A 19,110-nucleotide genomic window follows, 5' to 3' on the forward strand; every position below is an offset into this window, starting at 1 on the left:
TTAAATTTAAAGTGTTTACAATCAATATTGCAATGAAGTATTGTAAATAAAAAAAAGAAACTGGCCCTAAACTAGCCTTCTTACATCAGTTGTTCTATGCTATTTTGAGATAAGAAATGTTACACATCCTAAACAACTACATATGACTTCAATACATGTATCTGTACATAAAAAAAAAATTAAAAAAACTTTAATTTGTTTATAATTAAATATAAAAAAAAATACATATTAAGGCACATAGACCTACTCTCTATGACCTCTGTGTGCACAGAAAAAAAAAAACATTTTGTATTCTTCTTAAAGTCTTTTTCATGTTTGTTCCCTTAAAGGACCTTTAAGCCAATTAATGATTTACATTCTATTTGTTCATTGTCAATTTCCAAGTTCACTGTCAAAAACTCAATACTGACCTTACTTTAAAAAGTATTCTTCCTTTAATATGTCCATTTTTGTGCACTTATTTATGACACCTGCATAGCTAATGTATTACTGTGCATAGCTCAAGTCTTCCAGAGAAGGAAGACCCTCACTGTCCAGGCCAAAGTTTTCAAGATCAAACTCCAGGACTGAGTCGGTCAGGCCAGATATATCCTGGTCCAGCCAGGATGATTGCTCTGAAAAGGTGGAGAAACATTTATTTGTTACAAAAAAAAAAAAAAAAAAGAAAAGTGAATGACAGTAGAATCTGAAAATGAAAAACAGAAATGTTTTTTTTTTATTATAATATGCTGGTTCTATAATGCAATGTGTTCTACAATAAAACACGATCACTCTTAACAGAGTCTACAGGCCACCGATTGGCAGTTGATCTAGTATATCTCACCTGATAAGCTGATGTTGAAAATATTTTGTGTTTCTCCAGCACTGTAGCTTTGGTTATGTTGTGGTAGTATACTCTTGCTTTCTGCTGCTTGACAATTAAGATCTGACAATCTACTCCCTCCTAGAGGCTCCTTTTGAAGCCCTTCAAGCTGTGTGGGGGATAAACAAGACAGTTGAAAATGCACTGCATCTGCACAGACACACAGCATATGCCAAAGATAATGAATAAGACCTGTGCAATCTGAATGGATGATTATTAAACCAAAATAAATAATCTACCTGCTGGGAGAGGACCTTTGCCTGGCTAGGGGTCAGGTGTAAACCAACATACGATTCCTGTAGCAAAATAAGGATGTATATTCACATCACCCTCCCTAAACCTAACTTCTACATTGAAATTTAAACGGGTAAAGGTTTTATTAAGTACAGATGAGGTGTGGCACTGCTATTCTGGATTACTAAAAACATGTTGGAGAAAATAACATGATTCTGAAAGCCAAAGCCCTCACCTTGTTCAGTTGGAAACTCTTATCTTTCGAGCTTGGACTTGCTGCAATGATTTCCCTTTCCCCCAAACCTGATATCCTTGATCTCTCTGCTTGAGTCTTGTTAAAATTAACCTTAGATTGTGGATTTGGTTGCTCCTGCATCTGCATACAGGCTCTTTGAGGGCGTTTCACTTGTGTGTTTGGGTAGCCATGTAGACCTGTCATTCGATTCCAGCTTTTCTCCTGATGTTGAGTGGGCAAAGATGTAGGCTGAAGTTGCTGTTGATGATGTTGGTGCTGTTGACCTTGGTATTGACCCTGTTGGCATGGTAACAGCCACTGGCTTGGGCACTGGTTCTGCTCCTTGTATAACTGATGATGCTGGAACTGTTGATTTGCTTGTGTGTACAGTTGATGTTGTTGTTGCTGGGTAAGTGGTTGCTGTAATGTGTGTTGTCGCAGTGACTGTTGCTGAGCAAAATGTTGCAACTGCTGTTGATATTTAGTCTGTGGTTGTGAATGATGCTGCCGACTCTGTGTGTAATTGTGGTGCTGTGAATTAAACAGGTGTTGTTGTGTCTGACTATGTGTTTGTTGATGTTGTGGCTGGTGTTCAAGCTGTGAGTTTGTATGATCATGACTCCACTGTTCCATCTCTGGGATAGATTGATGCTGTGCCTCTGGCTGAAAATGCGTCCGAATTGGCTGATGGGACATTGGTGGAGCAGTTTTCTGGTGCTGACTGCAGGGATATGCTGGCGGTTTTGTCTCCTTCAAAACTTTGTTAGAGTTGAAGAGTGGACCCTGTGAGAAAAATTTCAAGCACATCAAAAACACGCGAGAGCAAGCTAGATAAATCATATCAAACAAGTAATAAAATAAGGATTTTGGCACTTACAATGGAAGTGAATGGGGCCAGTCCATAAACATTAAAATACACGCCGTTTTAAAAGTACAACCGCAAGACGTAAACATAAAAAACGTTATATGTGTAAAAAGTATGTGTTTTAGTCTGATAAAATTACTCTGTGTAAAGTTATATATCCAAAATTATAACTCCGTTGTCATGATGACATAACACAGGTACATGATATCACACTAAACTTATGAAGAATAGAGATTTTGTCACACTGAAATAATCATGTTTAAACATAATATAACAGTTGCACCAAGTGGCTATATTTTTGAAACTGTGTGTATTTTAAATTTATGGACTGGCCCCATTCACTTCCATCCAGTAAGTGCCTTACTTTAACCACCATCTTTACTCTTTATTTATTTTTAATAAACAAGGGTTGATTTGAAATCGTTTTCTGTGATAATCAATAAAATATTGTCACAAATGCTGTCGACTGAGCTTAACTTGAATTGAACCTAAAACATTCCTATAAGACCTTCTAAGACTTGTTAATGCCAATAAAATAAAAGCGGCAAAGTTTAAGATGGCTCTGAAGCAGAAATCTATTGACACTTGTTTGTTGCTTGCTTGTTTGTTTTTTAACGCCATGCCAGCTTCTATGGCTTCTATTTTCATGGCAAAATCCAGGTTAGACTATAATAATAATAATAGGTAAAACAACTAAAAACCCATTAAAAATTAATTTACATACATGTGGCGTTTTATGTGGTACTAATTTAAGACATCCACAAACAATATTTATGACGTTCTTTATACTACTTAAGAGATTCTAAACTTTTAAAGGCCTTACATTTTGAAAAGCACATTTAAGAAATTTTAATACTTTTTAAAGGAATAATTCACTCAAAAAATGATAATTCTCTCATGATTTACTCACCCTCATGCCATCCCATATGTGTGACTTTCTACTGCAGAACAAAAATTAAGATTTTTAGAAGAATATCTCTGCTCTGTAGGTCCATACAATGCAAGTAAATGCTGACCAAAACTTTGAAGCTCCAAAAAGCACATAAAGGCTGCATAATGAATGATACATTTATGAATAAATGTTACATTTATATAGCGCTTTTCTGACACTACACTCAAAGCGCTATACATAGTGAACAGGGGACTCTCCTCAACTACCACCAGTGTGCAGCATCCACCTGGATGATACAACAGCAGCCATAGTGCATCAGTACGCTCACCACACACCAGATGTTGGTGGAGAGGAGAGAGTAGAGTGAAAGAGACAATTAACAGAAGGGGATTATTAGGAGGCCATGATTGATAATGGCCAATGGGGGTAACTTGGCCAGGACACACCCCTACTCTTTACGAGAAGTACCCTGGGATTTTTAACAACCACAGAAGAGTCAGGACCTCGGTTTAATGTGTCTATCTGAAGGATGGTGCCTTTTAACAGTATAGTGTCCCCGTCACTATACTGGGGCGTTAGGACCAACACAGACCAGCTTTCCCTAGGAGGTCTCCCATCCAGGTACTGACCAGGCTCAACCCTGCTTAGCTTCAATGGGTAACCAGGCATGAGCTGCAGGATGTAATGGCTCCTGGCATAAAAGTAATCCATACGACTCCAGTGGTTTAATCAATGTCTTCTGAAGCAATATAATTGATTATCGACAAGCACAGACCAAAATGTAACTCCTTTTTCACTATACATCTTGCATTGCAGTCTCTATGTGATGTCACTTCCTAGTGATTTATGCATGCGCATTACGCTAGATGGTGCTAGGAAGTGCAATCGAGCCTGAAATCATGATCGCCAAGGAGACTACTGAAGTCAAGGTTTATAATGAAAAACAAGTTATTTTTTGGTGTGTTATAATCCAAAACCGATTAGAACATTTCCGAGGACATGGAGTCTTATGTATTACGTTTATGCTACCTTTTTGTGCTTTTTGGAGCTTCAAGTTTTGGTCACCATTCACTTGCATTGTATGGACCAACAGAGCTGAAATATTGTCCTAAAAATCTTGGTTTGTGTTCTGCAGAAGAAAGAAATTCATGCACATCTGGGATGTCATGAGAGCAAGTAAATGATGAGAGAATTGTCATCTTCGGGCGAACTATTCCTTTAAGGCAGGGCATCTCAACTATGCTCCTGAAAGGCCTACACACCTGCCTTTCATTTTCAAGTAATCCTGAAGACCTTGATTAGCTTGTTCGGGTGTGTTTGATAAGGGTTGGGACTAAACTCTGCAGAAAAGTGGCCCTCCAGGAGCAGAATTGAGAACCTGCAGACACCCTGTGATCAAATGTGATTTTCAATGTTAATCAAACTTGCCTGGGTTATAGAAGACAAGATTGGAGACACTGTGGGTGAAAACTGCTTTGGATGCTGCCAGCGGGACTCTCCACCACTGGGTACAATAAGTGGGCTGAGCTGGGCTCTCTTCCGTGATGGGGTGGCATGGGCATGGCCAGTTACACGTGGTGAACCAGAGAGAGAGGAGGAGGAGCAAGAGCGAGATACGCCAATTCCGCTGCTGTAACTGCAGTGACTGGCTGATGATTGGACAGACTGGTTACTTAGAGAAGAGCTACTAAGGGAGGACTGCAGGGACTGGTTGCTGGGCGATGACTGCAGGGAGGAGTTGCTAAGTGACAGACGTAAGGAAGTGGAGCTCAGAGAGCTGGGGAGGGAGTGGCTGCTGAGAGATGATTGGATGCTGGGACTGCTGAGTGAAGACTGGAGTAAAGGATTACTTAAACATGCCTGAAGAGATGATGACAGACCTAACAGAATGACGAAACATAGGGTTAGTTGTAGGAAACACTCCTGACTCTCCTTATTTAAGATAATTTGTGTTCACATTTGTGGAATAGTTTACTTATATTAAGCATCATTCCAAATGAACCATTTAGTTTGAAGCATAAATAGACAAACATCGGTCGGTCTACCACTGCTTTGTAATATGCATTAATGCAATCCATACATTGCCAGATTCGAACACATACTTGGTAAGTTAAAGTCAGCCATAATGTCAGGGTTTGTGGAAGTGCTACTCAGGTGATCTGTGCGGCTGTGAGATGTAGTGAAGATTTGGTGCTCAGAATCCTGGACTACAGAAAGCGCAGAAGGCAGATGGAGGCTGGACAGGTCTGGAAGAGAGCCGCTGGTACTGAGGGCCGATGGGACTGGAAGGGAAGAGACCTGGTGTTCAGGCAATGGGAAGTTGCTGGAGAGAAAAAGAACAAAGAGTTGTCTATAGAAGAACAGGCAGAATTGTGATTAAAAAAAGCATAAAGACTAGTACTAAAAAGAAACTTACTGAACAACAGGTGTTTCACATCCTGATGATGTCATTAAGGATAACTAGGAATGATCATGCAATGAAGATAATCAGTCACTGGTTTTTCAAATAAAGACATTAGATACATAACAACAAAGTGATATAGATATGACAGAACTAATACCTTTATTTTGGGAGATGTTGTCTCCTCTTGAATATTTTCTTCAATCAGTGGCACTGGATGTGCATACATCCCTTAGAATATTCAGTTCAATTGAAAAATTAACAATAGCAGACAAAACACAGATTAAATGATAAAAGCAAGTAATTGCAGACAAAATGTGAATATTTTTTTCATATGATGTGAGGTTAGTAATGGTAGGACGTGAATGTTTACTGACTGATATTGCAGTCGACAAAATAAGAAGATAATGCAACATTGCAAAAGTTAAACTGACCACTGTGTCTGGCATGAGGATTCCGAATTTGGGCAGATTTCAGGCGGCCATCCAAGAGGGTGTTTCGCACACTGGTGTGGAGGGCTGAATCAGAGTTGGTTCTGAGTGGATGAACAGGATTAGAGAGTGACTGGCATTAACGGGGCAATGTGAGACTTAGATAACACTTCTAGAGCAATGTTCATTCCTAGAGCTGGAGCTATGAGAGCTCTAACAAATATAATTTTTGTACAATATATGCGCAAGAGCTGATCTTAGATCAGAAGTCGTATGAAACACTCGCGAGTTCTGTTTACCTATTTAGAGTTGACAGAGGAAGATGGACCATCTGGCTCTTCTCAGTGGCAGAACAACTGGACCAATTTCTGTTGGAGCTGAGATGAGCATCACCCAAAAAAAAAAACACTTAATACCCAAAGTACTAGTGCAAAAGCTAAGGGACAAATTCATCAGCACATCTGACACCATTGTGGTTTACCAAACACAAGATTACTTGGACCTATAAATAAGTTGGATGTGGTGGTTTTGTGCACTTTCTTTTTAACCTTACCTTCTCCAGGTAGGACCTCGAGGTGGAGACAAGTGGGAAGAGAGATAGGGAGCACTATCACACTGTGAGATGAAGTTAAGGCTTAACAATAGTGAATTTAGGGTTCCCACACCATTTGACCAACAAATTTACAGAACATGACTTTGCCAGTCGTTAATTGATTTTATAGAGATTGATGGAGAGGATTTCCATCTCAGGTTGTTTGTATATCTGGTAAGAGATAATACATAACTATAATACATATAAATATATATTCACTATAGACATTTCCATGACTTCTCCAGACTTGTAAATCACAATTTTAAAATGTATATTTCCTGGAGCCATGTGAATTATTATACATTTAAACATGCTATAAAACATACTGTTCTTTGTATAAAATCATTTATCAGTATAGTAGACCAAAGCAACAAAACGACTAAGATGAGAGTTATCAAAGACTGTATAGCCTAGGATGGACCACTTGTATTAAAATTAATGGGAGAAATTGGAATGCACAATATGTCAGATGTCCCGCCTTACAGGTAAAAGAAGAGCAAATCATCTTTTAGATACAGACATCGCCTGTCAGTCAACTCGAGAAAGCGCATGCACATTAGTTGGACCAACTGAGCAAAAGAAGCACAATTTATGACACATTTGTTGTCAGATTTCACTGCTGATTTTACATATGTTTTTTTATCATAATCTTGACCATCCATTTTTGGGGATTTTGGTCTTTCCCAATTTACTGTAAGTAGATAGGAGCTGTTCTTTTATGTCGCTTGTATCCACAGAAGATAGCTGCCTGGGAGCATTCCGCCACCAAGTGAAATTACTTGCCTTGAAATGGACTTTGGAGTTGTGGAGGTCAGGGTCAGAAATTTACAAGGGCTCAGGGCAATATTTGGGGGCTACAAATTCTTGCTAATGAATTCCTCTATTTTTTCTATATTTGTAACATCAAATATATTTCTTAATATAATATAATTCTGTTCTAAGCCTATACCTATACTCCTCATCGCATCAAATTATTTAAAGTTAATTTAAAATTCATTGGTAACCGCTTATATGATTATTTGGATTGAACATGTATTTTCAAATTGATTCAAGTATTACACATAAAACAATAATGTCCTAATATGTCATATTTTGTATGGTAAGAAAAAAAAATGTTTAACCCTAACAGATGCAGTGTGTAGCTTCTCATTTCTTATACAACCATGTCAGAAAATGTATCCCATGGTTGTGGAAAAGATGTTACTGTGTTTCAGAGGGGCAAATGATTAGCCTACATCAAGCAAAGAAAACAACTAAGGAGATTGCTGAAATCACTGGAATTGGGTTAAGAACTGTCCAACGCATTATTACACCAGGAAGCATAGTGGTGAACCATCAGCTTCACGGAAGAAATACGGTCAGAAAAAAATCTTGAATGATCGTGATCGGAGAGCACTAAAACGTTTGAAGTCACATCGTAAAACATCGACAGTAGAGGTCACGGCTATGTTTAATAGTGAAAGTGAGAGCATTTCCACACGCATAATGTGATGAGAACTTACAGGATTGGGACTAAACAGCTGTGTGGCCACAAGAAAGCTACTTGTTAGTGAGGCTAATCGAAAAAACTTCAATTTGCAAGGGAGCATAAAGATTGGACTGTGGAGCAATGAAAAATGGTCATGTGGTCTGATGAGTCCAGATTTACCCTATTCCAAAGCGATGGACACGTCAGGGTAAGAAGAGAAGCGCATGAAGCAATGCACCCATCATGCATAGTGCCCACTGTACAAGCCTCTGGAGGCAGTGTTATGATCTGGGGTTGCTTCAGTGGGTCAGGTGTAGGCTCAGCAATGTTATGCGGCAATAAAATGAAGTCAGCTGACTTCAAAAATGTACTGAATGACCAGGTTATCCCATCAATGGATTTTTTTCTTCCTTGACAGCACAGGCATATTCCAGGACGACAATGCCAAGATTCATCAGGCTCAAATTGTGAAAGAGTGGTTCAGGGAGCATGAAGAATCATTTTCACACATGAATTGGACACCACAGAGTCCTGACCTTAACCCCAACGATAGTCTTTGAGATGTGCTGGAGAAGACTTTACAGAGTGGTTCGACTCTCCTGTCATCAGTACAAGATCTCGGCCAAAAATTAATACAACTCTGGACGGAAATAAATGTTGTGACGTTGCATAAGTTTGTTGAAACAATGCCACGACAAATGTGCACCGTAATCAAAGCTAAAGGCGGTCCAACGAAATATTAGAGTAAGCAACTTTTTTTTGGGCCAGGCAGTGTATATTCTATATATATATATATATATATATATATATATATATATATATACACACACACACACGGGGGGGGGGGGGGGGGCGATGGACAACTGGCCCAGACTGGATTGGGGGGGGGGGGGGGTGCACAGAAAGGCTGTTCCATATTGTAGAGTGCATCTAAATGCGTTCAGCGGGAGATGTGGATATAAACACGGAGACAGTGCGCAAAAGGGAAAGCCAACAGTGTAGCGCAAGTTGATGAAATAACTGTATGCAACCCCCCCCCCCCATATAACTACTCTAAACAGATATTACTGAAGTATGGATACATGTCTCCTGTGTGATCTGGCCAGAGGACTGGGCTGTATGTCTCTGTACCCTTCATCTGCCTCTAGGAGCTGCTGAGTGAGATAAATTGGGTCTGAGTTGCAAGGAAACTGTAAATGTATGAAAAAAAAAAAACACATTATTTCTAATAGAGAGACCTGACATGAAAAAAAAAAAAAAAACTATTATTCACCTCCTTTCTCCACTATTTAAATTGGAAAAGATTATAATAATATTACTCTAAATACACCAAAACCATCACCTGGGTCTCTGTGGAGCATCTTGAAATCTGGTTGACATTTGGCAGCGATCCTCCATAGTATGGGACCGTGCCTCTGGTTTGACGAACTCTCTCAGCCTGAACCTGTGGAGGGAATGGTGGCTACTGGTCACAGAAACATAAAAACTAAATCCACCACCACCACCACTGAGTATAAGCCAAATCTCATCAAGCACTCCAGAGGCCAACATTTACCCTCAGGACCACCGGGAAACAAAGCCTGTTGCATCATAATTTAAAACAGGCACTGTATCTGGGATTTACAAATCATTTCGCTTCAGTCTGCAACGCTAATTTGAAATAGAGACTAGATGGTTGACTGACAAGGTGCTATTTATGTGTATTGGCATAATCACTGTGGACTTGCTGAATCACGTCCATATAAGTATACTAAAAGGCTTAATTCGAGCTTCTCTTGGTACCTAAATGTATTATAAAACAATTTATTTTATTTCCATTCGTTTATCTTTTTCCTGAATCCTTCTTACTTCTTTCTAAGAAATGATTGTAGCTGTACCTTAAGCTGTTATGTTGACAGAAGGCAAACAACAGCTAAAAGTTTCAACAGTCCACTCAGCTAGCCTTATCACAACTTCTTAAGTCTTATATGACATCTGTTGTAAATGAGCCGAAAGTGAGGCCTGACACGTCCTGTGCTGTGGCTGGACTCACCCTGATGGAAGTTATGTCCATCATAACCTCTCGGAAAGCGGCTGTATCTTTAGCTTGCCGCTGAGTGTGCAGGGCGATTTTCTCGCTGAATTTACGAAGATTGCAGCCGCCAGGTACTGATCCTGCTCCGGGCCCCTGCCCGTTACCTATCTCCCCAGTGCTAGTGCCTGACATATGCATTATTTCGTAAAATATTACAAAATAGACTGTCTTACTCGGACAGAGTTCGCTAAGTGACCCAAGAAGCAACACTTTTGACAACGGTGAGTGATGCCTTATGGGTAAAGTAGTCCTGAATGATGTAGTAAACATCGTTGCTGAGCACACGCCCAACCACTGTCGAGATGGAAAAAAACAACTCTGGTATTTTGGGAAACGTAGTTTATGCCACTTGAACGACTAACTTTTACTCTAAAATATGTTCCATGAAGTACAATAACGATACAATTTTACATGCTGAAATGGCACTTGATCATATCAGATTTTATATAAATGTGCTTTTATATGGGTTTAATTAGTATTATCAATATATATATATTAATGTAGCCTAATTGAAGACTATTTTTACATTTTAGGTTTAAAACCTTATTCAGAGTGTTGCAAATTACATTTTTGACAGGAATGAAAACGAAGCTGTGAGGGAAAAGTCTCTTCAGTGTCAGGCACAGTTTTCATAACTTGCATTTTCTATTTTTTATTTATTATTATTATTATTGTTGTTGTTGTTGTTGTTGGTCATCTGATTTTTTTAAATGATATTTTTCAACGTTTTGTCAACTGAACAATCAACACCAATTTAAACAACACTACAACCCATTGTAGAGACTGTATTTTAATCCCACACAGTCTCATTTTCATTCCCGTCAAAAAAAAAAAAAAAAAAAAAAAAATGGCGCTACTCTGAATAAGGTTTATTTAGGATAAAATGCACTTGTTGATATAAGGGCCTGCATTTCGGTTTTGGCTCAGGGCAGCTTTGTGATATTTTGGACGACGAAAACATTCCCAATTTAAACAATTTAAGAAATAGTCATGAAATATTCCAAATTCTGTACGGACTACAACATGGTTCCCCATAAAACTACAATTTCCGTTTAACCAATGACGAGCCAAGTCTGTCGATTTACTTCCGTTACGTAGAAGCGGCAACGAAACATGTCTGAGAAAAACATGGAGAAAGTTGATCGTGCCACAAACAGTAAAAACATGTCTCTACCTATGTCCAGGGTGCGATTGATTATGAAGAGCTCACCTGATGTGTCCTTTATCAACCAGGACGCACTTTTCTTGACAACAAAAGCAACGGTAATTTGATGTATTATTTATGAATGGTCTGTAGCCAGGCTAACTGCTTATCCAGCTAACTTTTGTTAAAAGGTTTTTGTGTGTGTCACCAGTTACCTATTCTTTTTAAGACAGCGTATATATTGCAAATTGCATGTTAAATGTTACAGATAATTTGTCAACTCGTTAATATAACTGTATTCCGCTGACATATTTATGCATGATACTTATGTACAGTATGTATTACCTTCATTATTTACCAACAGGAGCTTTTTGTCCAGTACTTGACTGAGGCCTCATATAAAAATGGGTCCGGTAAAGACACAAACACACTGTCATACAGTGATCTGGCTCATACAGCAGAGGAGACAGAGACATTTCAGTTTCTTACTGGTGAGTGCTGGCCATAACGGCAAACACCATTTAAACTAAATGAACAGACGTAAACATCCTTTTTTCTCTTTTCTATTTTAAAGATATCCTTCCAAAGAAAATCTTGGCCAGAGATTATCTGAAGACATTGGAGGAAATGGAAAAAGATGACGACGACAACCAGTAATGGTAGACTGCAGTGGAGAAAATCAATGTGAAGGTTTTGACCACTTCCTCACTACTCTCAAAACAAATATAAAGGATAAAATCATAGGACATTGTCTTATAAATTAGGACATTTCACCCAAAGAGTTGTACCTGCACCTCTGTTGTTAAAGAGAGGTAATGTATGTGTTTTACTCTTACTGTAGTCTGTACTGTAGTCTATTAGCCACTGTTGATTCACAACCAAACTACAGTGAGTGCCTGTTTGGAAACCAGGATACATGTATGCATCATTGGTCTTTTCTTTGAGAATACTTGATACAATGATTTTTATTTTTTTTTGCATGTTAAAGGACAATTCTTCATTAAAGTGCAACAATCCAAACATCGATACAGTCCATTCCATCATGGCATTATGCTTTATCATTTTAACCACTTGACTGCCAAGGATAAAAATAAAACTGATTTATATCTGAATCTATGCAGTAAACAGGTGAAATAAAACTATGCCAGTAGTTCACTGAAATGAATGTGTTGTCCCCTACAGTGCAGGTATCCAGTCATAACATGCAACCATACTTGAGGTGCTTTTCTTCAGCCTGTTCTGCTTAAACTCATCAGATTTTGGTACACAACTGTTTTTGGATGTTTTGGCTTTCCATACACTGCAAGTTGTGACTTTTATTTTTATTTGAGAGTTTGGACTGCAGCTGAAGATTTTTGTAGTGTACTGTATAGTTTTTAAATGTTTGAAAAGTTTGTTTTGTATTTGAATAAATGCATTTGCTGATTCATTGGTTTTGGTTTGTTTGCTGATCACATTTATTCACTGTACTGTGTTAATCAGTCAGAAACATTAGTAATACATTAAATCGACTTCAAAGTACAGTATATTATTAAACAGTCAAAACACATTAAGCATTAACAAAATGTATCCAAAACTAGCCTGGGGGTATAAAAATCAATTTTATTAACTAATAACAGCACCTAATACTTGAATACTAATACTTGTTTTCTCAATAGAGAGGCTGAAATTCTTTTAACATGTACCAGTAGAGAAGGATAGGGTGCTGTAAGCATGCAGTATACCATCATTCAAGTCTTACTCTTTTGAGTGAAACATACTGTGCATTTGACAGAAGAAGAATATGTCATGCATTGTTTAATTGTTCACATGTCTGTGCAACATGGGGTTGTTTGGTTTAATCTGAATCACTGGGGTAGTAGTTTGGCCAGTCGAAGTTGCATAGTGTGCAAGGACTTCTCAAGATTGGCAAGATGTTTATCCAGAAGTGCTGCTACTTGCTCCCTGTTAGCAATGGAGTCTTTTGTGTTTTCAAGTTGCTCCTTCAGACTAAGAGAGAAAAAACTTGATTAACCCTTAAATGTATGGGTATTTCTACAACAGTTACTACATACAGGTGCATCTCAATAAATTAGAATGTCATGGAAAAGTTCATTTATTTCAGTAATTCAACTCAAATTGTCAAACTCGTGTATTAAATAAATTCAATGCTCACAGACTGAAGTAGTTTAAGTCTTTGGTTCTTTTAATTGTGATGATTTTGGCTCACATTTAACAAAAACCCACCAATTCACTATCTCAAAAAATTAGAATATGGTGACATGCCAATCAGCTAATCAACTCAAAACACCTGCAAAGGTTTCCTGAGCCTTCAAAATGGTCTCTCAGTTTGGTTCACTAGGCTACAAAATCATGGGGAAGACTGCTGATCTGACAGTTGTCCAGAAGACAATAATTGACACCCTTCACAAGGAGGGTAAGCCACAAACATTCATTGCCAAAGAAGCTGGCTGTTCACAGAGTGCTGTATCCAAGCATGTTAACAGAAAGTTGAGAGGAAGGAAAAAGTGTGGAAGAAAAAGATGCACAACCAACCGAGAGAACCGCAGCCTTATGAGGATTGTCAAGCAAAATCGATTCAAGAATTTGGGTGAACTTCATAAGGAATGGACTGAGGCTGGGGTCAAGGCATCAAGAGCCACCACACACAGACGTGTCAAGGAATTTGGCTACAGTTGTCGTATTCCTCTCGTTAAGCCACTCCTGAACCACAGACAACGTCAGAGGCATCTTACCTGGGCTAAGGAGAAGAAGAACTGGACTGTTGCCCAGTGGTCCAAAGTCCTCCTTTCAGATGAGAGCAAGTTTTGTATTTCATTTGGAAACCAAGGTCCTAGAGTCTGGAGGAAGGGTGGAGAAGCTCATAGCCCAAGTTGCTTGAAGTCCAGTGTTAAGTTTCCACAGTCTGTGATGATTTGGGGTGCAATGTCATCTGCTGGTGTTGGTCTATTGTGTTTTTTGAAAACCAAAGTCACCGCACCCGTTTACCAAGAAATTTTGGAGCACTTCATGCTTCCTTCTGCTGACCAGCTTTTTAAAGATGCTGATTTCAGTTTCCAGCAGGATTTGGCACCTGCCCACACTGCCAAAAGCACCAAAAGTTGGTTAAATGACCATGGTGTTGGTGTGCTTGACTGGCCAGCAAACTCACCAGACCTGAACCCCATAGAGAATCTATGGGGTATTGTCAAGAGGAAAATGAGAAACAAGAGACCAAAAAATGCAGATGAGCTGAAGGCCACTGTCAAAGAAACCTGGGCTTCCATACCACCTCAGCAGTGCCACAAACTGATCACCTCCATGCCATGCCGAATTGAGGCAGTAATTAAAGCAAAAGGAGCCCCTACCAAGTATTGAGTACATATACAGTATATGAACATACTTTCCAGAAGGCCAACAATTCACTAAAAATTGTTTTTTTTTTTATTGGACTTATTATGTATTCTAATTTTTTGAGATAGTGAATTGGTGGGTTTTTGTTAAATGTGAGCCAAAATCATCACAATTAAAAGAACCAAAGACTTAAACTACTTCAGTCTGTGTGCATTGAATTTATTTAATACATGAGTTTCACAATTTGAGTTGAATTACTGAAATAAATGAACTTTTCCACGACATTCTAATTTGAGATGCATCTGTACTTGGGTCTCTATGGATCACAGATGGATCTACACGATGCCCATATAGTGTAAAATGTTCCAAAGCATTTCCAAGACTACTTTATTTTAAGTATGTGAAATGTCAGAGAATAGTAGAGAGAATTATTTATTTCAGCTGTTATTTCTTTCACATTCCCAGTGGGTCAGAAGTTTACATATTATTTGGTAGCATTGCCTTTAAATTGTTTAACTTGAGTCAAATGTTTTGGGTAGCCTTGCACAATCTTCTCACACTAATTGCTGGAATTTTGGCCCATTCCTCCAGACAGAACTGGTGTAACTGAGACAGGTCTGTAGGCCTCTTTGCTCGCACATGCTTTTTCAGATCTGCCCACAAATTTTCTATCGGATTGAGGTCAGGGCTTTGTGATGGCCACTCCAATACCTTGACTTTGATGTCCTTAAGCCATTTTCCACAACTTTGGAGGTATGCTTGGGGTCATTGTCCATTTGGAAGACCCATTTGCGACCGAGATTTAACTTCCTGGCTGATGTCTTGAGATAGTGCTTCAATATATTCACATAATTTTCCTTCCTCATGATGCCATCTATGTTGTGAAGTGCACCAGTCCTCCTGCAGCAAAGCACCCCCACAACATGATGCTGCCACCCCCATGCTTCATGGTTGGGATGGTGTTCTTTGGCTTGCAAGCCTCACCCTTTTTCCTCCAAACATAACGATGGTAATTATGACCAAACAGTTCAATTTTTGTTTCATTACACCAGAGGATATTTCTCCAAAAAGTAAGATATTTGTCCCCATATGCACTTGCAAACTGTAGTCTGGCTTTTTTATGGCAGTTTTGGAGCAGTGGCTTCTTCCTTGCTGAGCAGCCTTTCAAGTTATGTCAATATAGGACTCGTTTTACTGTGGATATAGATACTTGTCTACCTGTTTCCTCCAGCATCTTCACAAGGTCCTTTGCTGTTGTTCTGCGATTAATTTGCACTTTTCACACCACTACATTCTTCTGTAGGAGACAGAATATGTCTTCTTCCAGAGCTGTATGATGGCTGTGTGGTCCCATGGTGTTTATACTTGCATACTATTGTTTGTACAAATGAGTGTGGTACCTTCAGGTGTTTGAAAATTGCTCCCAAGGATGAACCAGACTTGTGAAGGTCATCCAGTTTTTTTCCTTGGCTGATTTCTTTTGATTTTCCCATAATGTCAAGCAAAGAGGCAAGAGTTTGAATGTAGGCCTTAATACATCCACAGGTACACCTCCAATTCAGTACACCTCCTACCAGAAGATAATTGTCTAATTGTCTAAAGGCTTGACATCATTTTCTGGAATTTTCCAAGTTTCTTAAAGGCACAGTTAACTTAGTGCATGTAAACTTCTGATCCACTGGAATTGTGATATAGTCAAATTAAAAGTGAAACAATCTGTCTGTAAACAACTCCTGGAAAAATAACTCATGTCATGCACAAAGTAGATGTCCTAAACGACTTGCCAAAACTATAGTTTGCTAATATTAAATCTGTGGAGTGGTTAAAAAACGAGTTTTAATGACTTCAGCCTAAGTGTATGTAAACTTCTGACTTCAACTGTATATTTTTAGCAATTTTGGCATTTTTTCTGTGTTACACTATTCATAAGAGAAAGGTTGTAGAATACTAAAGAGTTATGGGCATAACTCCAAAAAATGGATGAGGTACAAGGCATGGAATGAGGACCCAGGTCACTAAAGACCTGAGGTATGCACTTAAGGGTCAGTGTTTAATAATGTTTGACTGTCAATTTCATGAGCTTGCTGGGACCCTTTTTAGTAAGAAAACCTGTGTTGACCTTCTGTTGACATAAAATATGCTGAACCTTTCATATCACACTGATAACAGCCAGAGATGTGCCCAACAAGTTACACTTACCTTGAAAAGGTATAATGTTCTTTTCTGTCCTTCCTCTTCTCATCCAAGTCCACAAATACCTTCTGCATTGTATCAGCAGTCTGGGACACAATGAGATGATCGGCCCGGATACCCTGCACATCATCCTTAGCTTGTTGATCATAGGAGGCTCCCCCTTCCTCTAGACCACTAGCTCTGTACACAGCCTGCAGTGCTGCCCTGTTTTGCAGCACAAGAAGACGTGACTTGTCAAACTCCTCTGGGCCTGCTATATCATCCCAGCACACAGGGGAGGATGGAGGCAGCCAAAAGCGTTGAGTGCAGTTGGCTGGCCTGCCAGGCGTTTCTGTGACAAAAGGACTATCTGCAGGAAAGCTGTGTAGGAGCTCGTGTAAACCAGAGCCCCACTCCCAGTCCCGGTTCAAGTCCTCCAGCTCAGGTTCCGTAACTACACTGCCCACAGGGTACCAGACAAACAGCAGGAAAAGGCACCAGGACAACCAGGTACATCTCATTGTATCCTGGAGCAACAACATACTGGTGCTATTGGACAGACAATAGTAGTACAAAATTAGATGTTTCTTATAATTCCAGTCATCCAAAGGCCAAGTATTTGGCTTTATCTGTAATGGTGGTGTATATAACAAGTTTATAAGTGTATTGTTTTAATGACATGTTTATATTTTGTTTTTAATTAATAATGTAAGTTAATGTAAACTATTAGTTTTTGCGTGTTACTTTTAAGATTTTTAACACATACGTTTATAAAGTGAAGAAATGAGCTACAGGATTTAACCAGAACATTGTTTTTATGAGGAAAACTCCAACAGCGGTTTGCCCAAATGTAAACGCCTTGAACGTTCCTGAAAACATCTTTACATTTAAGCTCGTAACTAAAATAATCCGAAGCAAGCGACGACAACCTGCATGTCAGCAAATAAATCAACAGTCGCTTAAAACTATATATATTTGATATGGTGAAATTTTAGGGATATTCACTATTTATTTTCACTTACCGCGGAGATTCTTTTAGATCTGCAAACAGAAGAGAGGGTTCTTGGTGCTCATAAATGAGCTATTGGAAAATCTGACTCGCTCTTTACAGCTGCAGCGCTCCGCTCATTTGGCAAGTTATGCTGAGGCTTTTTCTTAACTTTTAATTTCACACACACAATAATAAATAAAAAATAAAGTTGTACTAAGTGAGAGCAGTGCATGAGTGTTTTATTATACGAGATGTATTCTTCGAGTTCAAACGTTTGGATCAGCTGGAAGAGTGCCCGTATGGCAAGCCGTTTTAACATTTATTCGTTAAAACCTATCTGCTTTTATGCTACTAGTACTTATTTTTTAGTTACTAGTAACTATTCAATTAGGTACTAGTAATTATTCTGCGTTCCATTCAACTGGGAAAGTCCTAATTCCAACTTCCTAGGAAAAGTGCAATGGAATGCCCTTTTAAGTTGGACTTCCAACTTGGAAACTTGTGCGGAAATCTTCAACTCCGATTTTGCCGAGATGCAGGTGCATGATGTCACACAAACATGTTGGCACCCAGGGAGATGTACAAAGTTAATGATAAACATCCACTTTTATTAAATAATATCCATGTGGCAGCGGGGGCATGGTCGAGCGTTCGTCCGGAGAGAAAGCGGTAAGGGTGCATACACCTGTTTCTAATTGCAGCAAGCATTCGGGAGAGCGATAAAGGGCAACCACGCCAGAGACCAGGGGGAGAGCGTTGTCGTTTCCTCTCGGATGTCATTGAGACTTTCAGCAGATGTCTTTGAGAAGTTTATCATTTAGAATGCTTGTAAATCTGATCTTTGTTTAACAGATGTTACTTAGATTGCAATGCTTTCCAGATTAAAATATCTAAAACAGACATCTCAGAGATTTACATTTGTTATCTTGGGAGCATAGCAATTTTATCTGCTTATACAATCGTCCGAGTATCTTGCAATGGAATGCATTTACTGATATTATGTCAGAATTCCCCACATCCGACTTTGAATGGAATGCAGCATTAATCAATAGATACTTGCTTATACTGATTTATTAAGTAATAGTACTTATTCCAATAGACATTAGTATCCATTTAATAGTCACTAGTATATATTCATTAGATACTAGTACTTATTCCTTTGCTACTGGTCACTACTCCAGTAATGAAGTGGGGCCGTGTCTCAAAACCTATTGAGCCGCATATCTAGACAGTTTTGTGGGCATCATAGACACGTGGAACAAACATTATGATATCTTGGTAGACAGCTCACAAATTTTCTTGAGACAGCTACTGTAAACTTTCTATTTAAACTTTTCTTTTTGATGTTGATACAAATGTACAGCTTTCACCAACTCTGGCCTCAGGTGACATTGTTTATGGGTTTGTAAGGATCCA

The 19,110-nt window shown here is 38.8% G+C and overlaps 3 protein-coding genes across 6 annotated transcripts; 1 reads left to right on the top strand and 2 right to left on the bottom strand.

Annotated features, from left to right (window-relative positions):
- crtc2 (CREB regulated transcription coactivator 2) lies at positions 1-10,296 on the bottom strand. 3 transcript variants are annotated; one of them, XM_051664279.1, is made up of 14 exons: positions 10,013-10,296; positions 9,323-9,424; positions 9,063-9,131; positions 6,474-6,535; positions 6,220-6,297; positions 5,924-6,024; positions 5,650-5,720; positions 5,505-5,548; positions 5,191-5,411; positions 4,517-4,968; positions 1,332-2,114; positions 1,102-1,158; positions 824-971; positions 1-614 (listed from the first exon to the last, which is right to left on the bottom strand). In XM_051664279.1, exons 1-14 carry the CDS (start codon positions 10,190-10,192, stop codon positions 487-489), a joined length of 2,496 nt encoding a protein of 831 aa, XP_051520239.1. In that variant the 5' UTR covers positions 10,193-10,296; the 3' UTR covers positions 1-486. The 3 variants fall into 3 exon arrangements, with proteins under 3 accessions (XP_051520239.1, XP_051520238.1, XP_051520240.1); XM_051664278.1 differs by having other exon boundaries at positions 9,063-9,170; positions 10,013-10,295; XM_051664280.1 differs by lacking the exon at positions 1,102-1,158 and having other exon boundaries at positions 9,063-9,170.
- Positions 10,297-11,153: 857 nt separating this feature from the next.
- On the top strand, positions 11,154-12,625 carry LOC127421353 (chromatin accessibility complex protein 1-like). 2 transcript variants are annotated; one of them, XM_051664375.1, is made up of 4 exons: positions 11,154-11,317; positions 11,563-11,689; positions 11,773-11,888; positions 12,381-12,625. In XM_051664375.1, the coding sequence occupies exons 1-3, from the start codon at positions 11,168-11,170 to the stop codon at positions 11,853-11,855; spliced, it is 360 nt and encodes a 119-aa protein (XP_051520335.1). In that variant the 5' UTR covers positions 11,154-11,167; the 3' UTR covers positions 11,856-11,888; positions 12,381-12,625. The 2 variants fall into 2 exon arrangements, with proteins under 2 accessions (XP_051520335.1, XP_051520334.1); XM_051664374.1 differs by having other exon boundaries at positions 11,773-12,625.
- Positions 12,161-17,938, bottom strand: si:ch211-57n23.1 (uncharacterized). The gene is made up of 3 exons (XM_051664369.1): positions 17,726-17,938; positions 16,731-17,252; positions 12,161-13,187 (listed from the first exon to the last, which is right to left on the bottom strand). The coding sequence occupies exons 2-3, from the start codon at positions 17,243-17,245 to the stop codon at positions 13,046-13,048; spliced, it is 657 nt and encodes a 218-aa protein (XP_051520329.1). The 5' UTR covers positions 17,246-17,252; positions 17,726-17,938; the 3' UTR covers positions 12,161-13,045.
- Positions 17,939-19,110: the final 1,172 nt, after the last annotated feature.

The sequence above is a fragment of the Myxocyprinus asiaticus genome, chromosome 30, assembly GCF_019703515.2.
Source record: "Myxocyprinus asiaticus isolate MX2 ecotype Aquarium Trade chromosome 30, UBuf_Myxa_2, whole genome shotgun sequence".
Taxonomy (NCBI): domain Eukaryota; kingdom Metazoa; phylum Chordata; class Actinopteri; order Cypriniformes; family Catostomidae; genus Myxocyprinus; species Myxocyprinus asiaticus.

Coding starts and splice junctions, on each gene's coding strand:
- crtc2 (XM_051664278.1), bottom strand. CDS start 10,192: ATGCATATGTCAGGCACTAGCACTGGGGAGATAGGTAACGGGCAGGGG. Junction 6,536..9,062: donor CCAGATCACACAGGAGACAT/GTATCCATACTT, acceptor TTCATCTCACAG/TGTGATAGTGCTCCCTATCT. Junction 6,025..6,219: donor CCTCTGTCAACTCTAAATAG/GTAAACAGAACT, acceptor TCATCCACTCAG/AACCAACTCTGATTCAGCCC.
- LOC127421353 (XM_051664374.1), top strand. CDS start 11,168: ATGTCTGAGAAAAACATGGAGAAAGTTGATCGTGCCACAAACAGTAAA. Junction 11,318..11,562: donor TCTTGACAACAAAAGCAACG/GTAATTTGATGT, acceptor ATTTACCAACAG/GAGCTTTTTGTCCAGTACTT. Junction 11,690..11,772: donor GACATTTCAGTTTCTTACTG/GTGAGTGCTGGC, acceptor TCTATTTTAAAG/ATATCCTTCCAAAGAAAATC.
- si:ch211-57n23.1 (XM_051664369.1), bottom strand. CDS start 17,245: ATGTTGTTGCTCCAGGATACAATGAGATGTACCTGGTTGTCCTGGTGC. Junction 13,188..16,730: donor GAACATTATACCTTTTCAAG/GTAAGTGTAACT, acceptor TTTCTCTCTTAG/TCTGAAGGAGCAACTTGAAA.